Below are 10841 nucleotides of genomic sequence, written 5' to 3'. Positions count from 1 at the left end.
CCCCATCTGAACAGGTTGTGCCCTCTGACACACAAGAGAATGGACAGAAGGAATCTAAAAGAAGTGAACATGAGAATGAGGAAGAAAGAAGTGAAGGGCAGGATAGGCTTAGCCAGGAGGAAAAGATGGAAAGCTCCATTCAGGTTTCCATGGAGACGGAGACGTCGTCCCCTGGGCGAGACTTTGAAATGAAGACAGGTGAGAATTACAAAAGGAACATTCAATTATTATTTTTTGTGTGTGCGTGCAGTAGTGTGAAATTTATGGAAGTTTTACATAGAAAAGTCTGACATTGTGTTCCATAGAAGCAGAGTCTGTTTTTAGTCTCCCTTACCCCTTTCTCCTTTTTTGTTTCCTGCTTAGTCACTCCCAGTGACACACTGATTCGGCGTTCCATTAGCCAGCAGAAGTCGGGTGTGAGTATCACCATCGATGACCCAGTCCGCACAGCCAAACAACCCTCTCCTCCTCGTGGAAAGCTGTCTAACATTGTCCATGTCTGCAACCTGGTATGTGTATATATATATATATATATATATATATATATGTGTGTATGTATGTGTGTGTGTGTGGCTATTGCTCCTATAACAGCTCATTTATATCAGTTCTTTTGTCTTAGAGTCGTTATATTTCTAACAGGTTTCTGGTCGTTCTAAATCAGACGCAGATAAAGTAGCACAGTAAAGATTACATTAATATGAATGCATTAGTGAGAGCGATTGCATGTGTAAATTAATTCTACTTGGCATCTCTCTACTAGTAGTGAAGCTGTGGAATTTAGTTAAGAAATATATGCTTGAACTTTTCGGTTTCTAAGCTATTTTATTGAGAAATCACAGAACAGTGTTGACAATGCATTTCCGCGCTGAATGATTCTGTGTGCGTGACGTACGCGCTACTGTCTGTAGCATATGTGTGTGCGTTACAGTGCAGCAGCGCATTAGATTAGAACGGCGATTAACTTACCTGTACAATAAGCTGTTTAAAATGTGCATTCTCCCGTTCAATTTCGAGCATCCAGTAATATAATCACACATGTCTTGTGGAGCGCTTTCAGAGTATGCATTTATTTGTCATTTGAACTGTTTGGAAACGGAGCGTAAATGTGGAAGCCCTTCAAAGATTTCTTATCCTGTTGCACCCTCTATAGGACCAGCGACTAGTCAACGTCAAGCTTAAAGCGTCATGGCAGAGCATTGAAGTCGACTAGTCGATTAGTTGGTGCAACCCCTAGTGTATATATATATGTATATGTGTGTATATGTACACACACATTGATGATTCTGCAAGAGATGCTACATGCATAGGGATTTATTGTCCCAGGTTGAGTGACCGCAGGCTTCTTTTATATTGTTTCTAAGGTGAGGCCGTTTACGCTGGGGCAGTTGAAGGAGCTGTTGAATCGCACAGGGACTGTAGTGGAGGAAGGTTTCTGGATTGACAAGATTAAATCTCACTGTTATGTCACAGTAAGTCTCCTCCCTGCATCACACTGAATCTTTAGTTTTTTGTTTTTGTGAATTTCTTTTTCTTATCCTCTCACTATCTTTGCTTTCCCTCAGTACTCTGGTGCAGAAGAGGCAATGGCCACTCGTACAGCGCTACATGGAGTTAAGTGGCCCCAGAGTAACCCTAAGTTCCTCAGTGTTGATTTCTGCACGCAAGAGGAGGTAAGGATTTAATTTAATTTACTGAGTTGAATGATGAAAACATTTTTATTTTATTTTTTTTAATGGAAACTAATTCTCCCTCAATTCTGGTACATTCCATCAGTTGGACTTCCACAGGGGTTTGGGTCCAGCAAGTGAAAAGCCATCAGAGGAGCCTCGTGGTGCGGTAGCTGCTGGGCCTGGCCGTCCTGTACCCCCGCCTCTCCTACCAGAGCGTGATCAGTGGGCAGAACGAGAAAGGGAAATGGAAAGGAGGGAGAGAACACGTGCAGATAGGGAATGGGACAGAGATAAAGTCAGAGACTTCAGCAAACCTGGAGAGGAGCGGGAATCGCGATCACGAGATCGTGAAAGGCGACGCAAGGAAAGAGGAAAGAGCAAAGAGAGGAAAACCGATAAGAAGGGTGAGGAAAATTTAAGTGTAAAATTCCTCAGTCACTTTTTGTGCAGTGGAGTAATGTTGTTGTTGTTGTTATTTGTGTACGTTTATTGGTATTTATTTAAGGAGCATTTGATTGTTAATGTGTGTTTATATGTAAATTTTGTTAATATGTATTATATACATTTTTCATTTATTATTTTTTTAACTTAAGATGATATTTAAATAGTATATTTTAATTTCATATTTAAATTTTACATATAATATATAAATGTATTATTATTATCATTAATGATGTATTATTTGTATTAATTTACAATTAATACAATTCGATTAACTCAATCCGAGCAGCTGAGTCCTTAGCCATCTTCAAGAAACGACTAAAAACACATATATTCCACCTTTATTTGACACTCTAACTCTAGCACTTTCTATTCTATTTTAATTCTACTTTATCTTCTTTTTTTCTTTTTAAATATTTTTCTGTTCTATTTTTTTTATTCTATCTACTTGTTTTTCTTTGTGTTTGTGTGTGGATTATTTATATATATATATATATATATGTATATATATATATATACATACACATACAGTGGGGCAAATAAGTATTTGATACACTGCTGATTTTTCAAGTTTTCCCACTTACAAAGAATGGAGAGATCTGTAATTTTCATCGTAGGTACACCTCAACTGTGAGACAGAATCAAAAAAAAAATCCAGAAAATCACATTGTATGATTTTTAAATAATTAATTTCCATTTTATTGCATGAAATAAGTATTTGATCACCTACCAACCAGCAAGAATTCTAGCTCTCACAGACCTGTTAGTTTGTTTTTAAGAAGCCCTCCTATCCTCCACTCATTACCTGTATTAATTGCACCTGTTTGAACTTGTTACCTGTATAAAAGACACCGGTCCACACACTCAATCAATCAGACTCCAACCTCTCCACTATGGGCAAGACCAAAGAGCTGTCTAAGGACACCAGGGACAAAATTGTAGACCTGCACAAGGCTGGGATGGGCTACAGGACAATAGGCAAACAGCTTGGTGAGAAGGCAACAATTGTTGGCGCAATTATTAGAAAATGGAAGAAATGCAAGATGACTGTCAATCTCCCTCGGACTGGCGCTCCATGCAAGATCTCGCCTCGTGGAGTATCAATGATCCTGAGAAAGGTGAGGGATCAGCCTAGAACTACACGGGAGGACCTGGTCAATGACCTGAAGAGAGCTGGGACCACAGTCTCAACGGTTACCATTAGTAACACACTACACCGTCATGGATTAAAATCCTGCAGCATGGGCAAGGTCCCCCTGCTCAAGCCAGCACATGTCCAGGCCCGTCTGAAGTTTGCCAAAGACCATCTGGATGATCCAGAGGAGGCATGGGAGAAGGTAATGTGGTCAGAGGAGACCAAAATAGAAGTTTTTGGTATAAACTCCACTCGACGTGTTTGGAGGAAGAAGAAGAATGAGTATAATCCCAAGAACACCATCCCAACCGTGAAGCATGGGGGTGGAAACATCATGCTTTGGGGGTGCTTTTCTGCAAAGGGGACAGGACGACTGCACCGTATTGAGGGGAGGATGGATGGGGCCATGTATTGCGAGATTTTGGGCAACAACCTCCTTCCCTCAGTAAGAGCATTGAAGATGGGTCGTGGCTGGGTCTTCCAGCATGACAATGACCCCAAACACACAGCCAGGGCAACTAAGGAGCGGCTCCGTAAGAAGCATTTCAAGGTCCTGGAGTGGCCTAGCCAGTCTCCAGACCTGAACCCAATAGAAAATCTATGGAGGGAGCTGAAACTCCATGTTGCCCAGCGACAGCCCCAAAACCTGAAAGATCTGGAGAACACCTGTATGGAGGAGTGGGCCAAAATCCCTGCTGCAGTGTGTGCAAACCTGGTCAAGAACTACAGGAAGCGTCTGACCTCTGTAATTGTAAACAAAGGTTTCTGTACCAAATATTAAGTTCTATTTTTCTATTGTATCAAATACTTATTTCATGCAATAAAATGGAAAGTAATTATTAAAAAAATCATATATATATATATATATATATATATATATACACATGCATACATACAGTGTATGTATGTATACATATACATATGTATACATACATACATACATACATACATATATATCGCTTTGGATAAATGCGTCTGCTAAATGACTATATAATATAAAAATGTATCATTTAAATATTTTAAATTTATTTAACTTTAAGTGATATTTAAATTGTATCGTTTTTAATTAAATTTCTATTTAAATGTTAAAAATAAATATGTATTTTATAAATATATTTAAATCCATTACTATTAGTGAACTTTGTGTCTTTTTAGAAAAAGGACCAGAGGATCCACCTGCTAAACTGCTGGATGACCTCTTCCGCAAAACCAAAGCGGCTCCATGCATTTACTGGCTCCCCCTCACTGAGGAGCAGGTATGTATCTTTGCACGTTTCAGTTATTTATTAGCGGTGTTTGCGAAGGAAAAATGTTTTTAATTTTTATTATGTTATGCCAGTGCTCATTACCCATCGCACTTTGCATTGCAGGCAGCACAGAGGGCAGCAGCTCGTGCTGAGCGCATGAGGGAAAGAGAGAAGAGGAGGAAAGAGATGGAAGAAGAGAATAAGAAACGTGAGGAGGAGCGGCGAGAGAGGATGAAGACTAGCGGGCCCACCGGAGGGGAAGGTGAGAGAGACCGAGACAGAGGTCGAGAAAGGGAGCGAGAGGGGGATAAACGGAAGGAGGGCTACCGTAGGCCTGGCGTAAACAGTGCAGGCGGGAGCAGGAGGTCACGAAGCCGCAGCGACCCTCCACCCAGAGAACGACGACACTAAGGGAAGTCTGGAACTGTCCACTTTGTGACCCCTGTTCCTGTATGTCCTGTAACAGCTCTATGCTGAACTTCCTGAGGACCAACTCAGACTTTATAAAAACACACACATTCACACACTCTCTGCGCAAAGACACGTGGGTGCAATCACACACACTGGGACCACAGTGGTGCTGTGTCTCCACGTAGACTCGTCTCGTTGTCTCTTGATTGGACTTTAAGACCCCTGGTGTTCATTTCTCTTCCACAGTGTTAATGGACTTCCGGTATAAGTGAGTCGGACTGCAAGACACCCTCCAGGTTTGGTGACCTCCTCTTTCTCCTTCAGTGTAGTCAACACAGAACTGAAAGAGTGATGCTCTAAAAGGCTTTGGTGTGATTTAAGTCCTGATCACTACTTTGCATTTTCCTCTTGTTTTCCTCACATTCCTTGTAAGGTTTTTTTTTTTTTTTGGTCCCCTATTTTCTGTCTTCTTACCACCCTTTTGCTGTTGCCATGGAGAATGGGATGCATATTTAATCTTTTCACATTTGGTTTTAAATTTTTTTTTTTTTTTTTTTTTTTTAGCATAAAAGGTGACATTGTTTTCTTTTAAGTTTTTGTTTACTCCTGTAAGTGCTGAATGTACAAATAATAAAAAGGTTACATCTAAGAGCTGAAAACCAGTTCTTTCTCGGTTCTTGTAGGAGATCAATGTCATACTAGAGTTACAGGTTTACGTTGCACCTGCATCGCACATGATGCTACCCAATGCACAGATTCAGTTGACAATTGCCCCACTTTTATTTTCAAGCTTATTCAGCCACTTTAATTTCTGTTTGTCTGAAATAACTTAAAGATTTCATAAACAGATCTATGAATTTTATTTGCTAGACTTGGTTACATCAGAGCAAGTTGGTGATACTTCTAGTTTTTGGCCTGCTATTTTAAATCAATCGTACCTTTGTGCAGTTTTAACACTTCTATTTATTTATACATTTTAATATAGTTATTTGTTATAATGTATTTTAGTCAAAAATGAAGTGGGGAAACTCTCCTTTTACCATTTTACTGTTTCTGTCTAGAAGTCTAGATTCGTTCACGGCCGTTCAACCATGTAATGGTTGTATTTAGTATTACAATTTGGTAACTTTTTACAATGTCGTTTAGCATTATTGCATTAGGTATAAACTTACAACTATTATTTTATACTTCTATGAATGTCGATTGTTAATTTAAAAAGTTGTTCATCGCCAAGTCATTGTAATACATTTAGTGTTAATTTATACAAAAGCTGATGTATTGGTATATTTAGAAATTAACATTAACCTAGATTTATACTACGAACTATATTTATTTATACTTTAGTTTGAGGCCAGTAATATTTTGTTTTTGAAAGAAGTCTCTTATAATCACCAAGGCTGCATTTTATTTGGTCAAAAAATAAAATAAATCCGTAATGTTGTGAAATATTACAATTTGATTACTGATTTATAATTTTATATATTTTAAAATGTAATTTATTCCCATATAGGCAAAACTATATTTTCAATAACATCCTTCAGAAGCCACTCTAATATGCAGATTTGCTGGTCAAGAAAGATGTATCATCAGTTGAAAACATTTGTGCTGCTTAATATTTTTGTAGATTGATTTTTTTTTTTTTTTACTGGGATCCTTTATTAGGACATTTCAAAATAAATAGAAATGTATTGTAAAAATGTAAATGTTTGCAGTCACTTTTGATCAATTTAATGCATCCTTGCTGAATAAAAGTTTTTTTTTTTGTACTGTAAAGTAAATACCAATACAGGTAACAAAATGAATTTTATTGTAAAGATTTACCATTTGATTTTTTTTTTTTTACTGGGATCCTTTATTAGGACATTTCAAAATAAATAGAAATGTATTGTAAAAATGTAAATGTTTGCAGTCACTTTTGATCAATTTAATGCATCCTTGCTGAATAAAAGTTTTTTTTTTTGTACTGTAAAGTAAATACCAATACAGGTAACAAAATGAATTTTATTGTAAAGATTTACCATTTGATTTTTTTTTTTTTACTGCCAGGCACGAGTCTAAAGCAGTATCATTGTTCACATGCCACAAGGAGGCAGACTTTCCACAAATCTTTATTTACAAGTCACATGCTTCTGTCTCTCAGACTGCCCTTTTAGTCGGGATGAAGGTTAAAAAAGCAGCTCCTTTATCGCATTCAATTTTAAGCAACAAAACCTTACTAATATCTTTTCTGCAGATCTGTATAGGCAGATTGTGTTCCACACAGTGTTCCATGTGCAGCTCATGATTGGTTGTGTGAAGAGGAAGGTTATTTGTTACAGTTCCAGACTCATTATCTCTGAAACCTATTGTTGGCTGGTTACGTATTGCACATGAGAAGGTAAATATAATGCCTCAGAACATGTTCACACCCTGTCTGCGTCTCAACTCCCACCCTTCTATTTTTACAGCTTTGTTAGCTGTTAAGGGCCCTCTTCCTCACTCCACTGCTTTTTCAACCTTCTCCCTCTCCTTTTCTCTCTCTTGCCTCGTTCCCTCCATCACCATGCTTGGTCTTTGACGTCCTTCCTGTCGAGCTCAGCATAGGTCCTCTGTAATTAGTGCCCTGGTGGCTGAGTGGAGCATTTTTCCGGCCTGATGCAACATGCTCTGCATAGGGCAGCTGAACTGGGTCGACCCTACTGTGCCCACACACAGCCCAACCCAGCACCGCTTCTGTGACCCACAGCTCCTTCTCAGAAGCTCGGACACTAGATTATATCAGAGGAAGGATTTGACTCCGTTGCAGTTCTTGATGAAAAAAAAAAGTAAATTTTTGCAGTGAGCTCATGTGTTTTTGTGTGTGTGTCAGACAGATCGGAGACTCTGGGATTAGGCAGAACTTGTTGCATTATTCTTTTCAGAAGAGAGTCTCTTTTTTTTGTCCAAAATAAAAGTTCTTCAGAAGTTGGTTTGTTTATCATTGCAGCCAATGTATGGTAATTCGCAAACCACATAAAAAGGGCACATGGGAACATATCTTAAAAGACTATTCCAGGTTCAGTACAAGCTGCAGACAGCATCTGTGGCATACAGTCAATTACCACAGAATTACTTTGGCTTGTCTCTCACTTTATAAAAACAAGCAAAAAAATTGTGTTTACAGTAGCGTTTACAATGGAGGTCAGTGGAACTGGGATAAATGCTACAGTACTTTTTAGAGTATATCCTCAACACTTACACATGTCTTTAACATGCGACTAGTATGATCAAATCAATAAGTAAACATTCCCGCCTAGACATCCATAGAAACAAGTTAATGTCAATGAATGCATTTTTTTTAAGCGGAGGAAAGTTCTCTCTTTTTTCATATGACAACATTTAAAAACCCCATCTATCAAGCTCCAAGGACTGTATTCACTAAGTCTTCCCGTCCATTGACGTTCACAAATCTCATAAGATTCTGAGTTTGTTGTAACTCAATGTAGCACATCCCCCTCCCACTAAGAAGTCACTGTATGGACAAAAGGAGCATTGACTTCCAAAATAACAGCATACAGAATGGCAGAATTGTCATTTTTGGGTGAACTATCCCTTTAACTTCATATGAACCTGAAAAAAATCCTTTAAGGGATACAGGGAGAACTACAACTGTGTCTTTTATCTTAAATACTTATATTTAGGACAGGTAATGTAAGGATAGCATATTCCCCCATTGCTCCAGCCCTCAGATCATGCTACACTACCACATCCTGTCATTTCTGTGATAACTGCTGATGAATGAGCAGTGTAAACAGATTTTAAGCAATCTTCAGCAGCCGCCCCTTCCCACCACACTGCCTTTTGTGTCCAGCAGTTGGAGAAACTAACCACAAGTCTCCTTTTTCAAAGCCCCCCTCTGATGTGGCATCTCAGAACTCTTTCTAACCCCCTTTCTTTCACTCGCTACCCCCAAAGCCGCTTGGTTCAAGCTGTAAAAACTTGAATTCTTCATGCAGAATTTCTGCTTATGGCTCAAAAACTGGAAACCACTGCTTTTCAGACATTTTACGAACACATTCAGAAAGATGTAAACTTTCGTGTATTTGTGCACCATGTTCCGTTTCCTTGGCTTTGAGTTAGACTTTGATGACATGGATTTATATATGAGAACCATATGTGGTTTAGTGTTGGGGAGGGGCGAAGGAATCTAACGCAACTCAACTTGATGAGAACTGGGGGAGTACTGAGGAGAAAAAAGGAAATATTAAAGGAGGATGTGACTGGGTCAGAATGAGGGTAGCTGGGTTTGGTGCAGTAGGCAGGGGGAGGTTAAAAAGACTGATTCAGCAGCCCCTGGTGGGGAGTCTTTTCCTGCCCACTTTGGAAGCGTTTACCTTTTAAACAAGGAGGGAAAGAACCAACACTGTGAGTTTAGAGATGGTGATTGTTTTACTTCCTATAACCCGTTTTCCCCCACAATCTCTTGTCTGGAACAACGGGAAAAAACCCTGCTCAGCTCACACCACACCACACCCTAAGTGTTCTCATAGCTCAACATGTTAATGCAGGTGCCTCTTTCATGTGCATTTCTAGCACACTCAGCATTACCTATCTAGATTTATTCTGTACCGACATGTAACAAAATGCAAACTCTCATGCCAAAATGCATAATGTTTCCAGAACATATGTGGTGTTTGCATCGTCACTTTTGAGGTAGTTGGAATATTATGTTCCAGTAAAAATAGGGCAAAAAGTATAAAAAATTTAAATTGTTTTAAAATAATATTTTAAAATTTAATTTAAAATTTTCTGTGATGGCAAAGCTGAATGTTCAGCAGCCATTACTTCAGTGTTCAGTGTCACATGGTCCTTCAGATTTCATTCTAATATGCTGGTGCTCAAGAAACATATATTATAAATGTTGAAAGTAGTTGTGCTGCTTAATATTTTTGAGACATTCTTTTGTTCAGGGTTTGGACGGATAGTTGAGAAGAACAACACTTATTTTATTTACATATTTTTATTTTATAAATATTTTTACTGTCACTTTTGATCAATTTAATTTGTCCTTGCTGAATAAAAGTATTGCTAAGTATATGTAGCTTGGCAGTTAGCAAACAAACATTTTAAAGAAACATTTTCCAGCATATTCTTTGATTCTGTTTTACTTGACGCTTCAAAGTCAGTTTTTTTCCCCATTAGGCTTGGAAAGACAGGAATTCTCTCTGTATCGAAAGAAATGGATACAGCCTGTCAAGTAGAGGTGTTAAATAGCATGTGACTGACTCCACTTGAACAAGCAGAGCAGCATGAAGACATAAAATGGATCACAAAGAGCAGGCAAGTCTCTTCTTTGCCCAGGGACCTTCAAAAAAGATAGAATGCGTTTTAAGAGAGAGACTTGAAATGTTTGTGGTGCTGTTAATGTTTTCAGTTAAGCCTTGTTTTAAGAAAAAAAAGTGAGTCACTTAGCAGAAACTGAGGAAACTCAACTCTACTTGCCTGGAGAAAGAGAGAGAGAAATGGAGGGAATTGTGGGCAGAGCAGAAAGTGCTGAGGTTGTTCTTTGTACTGCAGAATCAGCTGGGAAAAGATTGAACTTGCTTAAAATGTGCACAGAGTGAAAAAGATGGAGTACTTGTGTAGCGGGATATGCTCTTACTACAATACATACAAAACGCAGTGCCTTTAGGAACAACAGAAGCACTCCCCTTGAAAGCCTGTCATTGCGAATCTTGTGGGCTTGTACTCCACATTGATGTTTAGACAGATGTCTGATCAAATTAAGGTTGTATCATTTGTATTACATCAACAGTATGTGCACAGATAAGCTGTGTTTTCCTCCCTCTCTCCTGCAGTGTGCTGGTATTGAGGCAGTTTGGGTTCCAGATGTTGTTGATGGAATTGTCCTTGACGTTGGCCTCCGAATGAAATGCCCCCCCCCCCCCCCCCCCCTCCCCCCACCACCCACGTGCACCG

The 10841-nt window shown here is 38.9% G+C and overlaps 1 protein-coding gene across 3 annotated transcripts in view; it reads left to right on the top strand.

The window, feature by feature from the left end:
* LOC107557984 (apoptotic chromatin condensation inducer in the nucleus-like) overlaps positions 1–5338 on the top strand; it is a 20052-nt gene extending 14714 nt beyond the window's left edge. For all 3 annotated transcript variants that reach the window (XM_016241594.1, XM_016241601.1, XM_016241585.1), the window contains 7 exons: positions 15–198; positions 364–509; positions 1362–1469; positions 1563–1670; positions 1774–2074; positions 4402–4502; positions 4617–5338. In XM_016241594.1, coding sequence (XP_016097080.1) covers positions 15–198; positions 364–509; positions 1362–1469; positions 1563–1670; positions 1774–2074; positions 4402–4502; positions 4617–4904 — 1236 coding nt within the window. In that variant the 3' untranslated portion in view covers positions 4905–5338. The remainder of the gene's footprint in view (positions 1–14; positions 199–363; positions 510–1361; positions 1470–1562; positions 1671–1773; positions 2075–4401; positions 4503–4616) is intronic.
* Positions 5339–10841: the final 5503 nt, after the last annotated feature.

The sequence above is a fragment of the Sinocyclocheilus grahami genome, unplaced genomic scaffold (genome assembly GCF_001515645.1).
Source record: "Sinocyclocheilus grahami isolate Dianchi unplaced genomic scaffold, SAMN03320097.WGS_v1.1 scaffold21.1, whole genome shotgun sequence".
In the NCBI taxonomy this organism is placed as follows: domain Eukaryota; kingdom Metazoa; phylum Chordata; class Actinopteri; order Cypriniformes; family Cyprinidae; genus Sinocyclocheilus; species Sinocyclocheilus grahami.
This window is presented reverse-complemented; position numbering and strand designations above follow the sequence as displayed.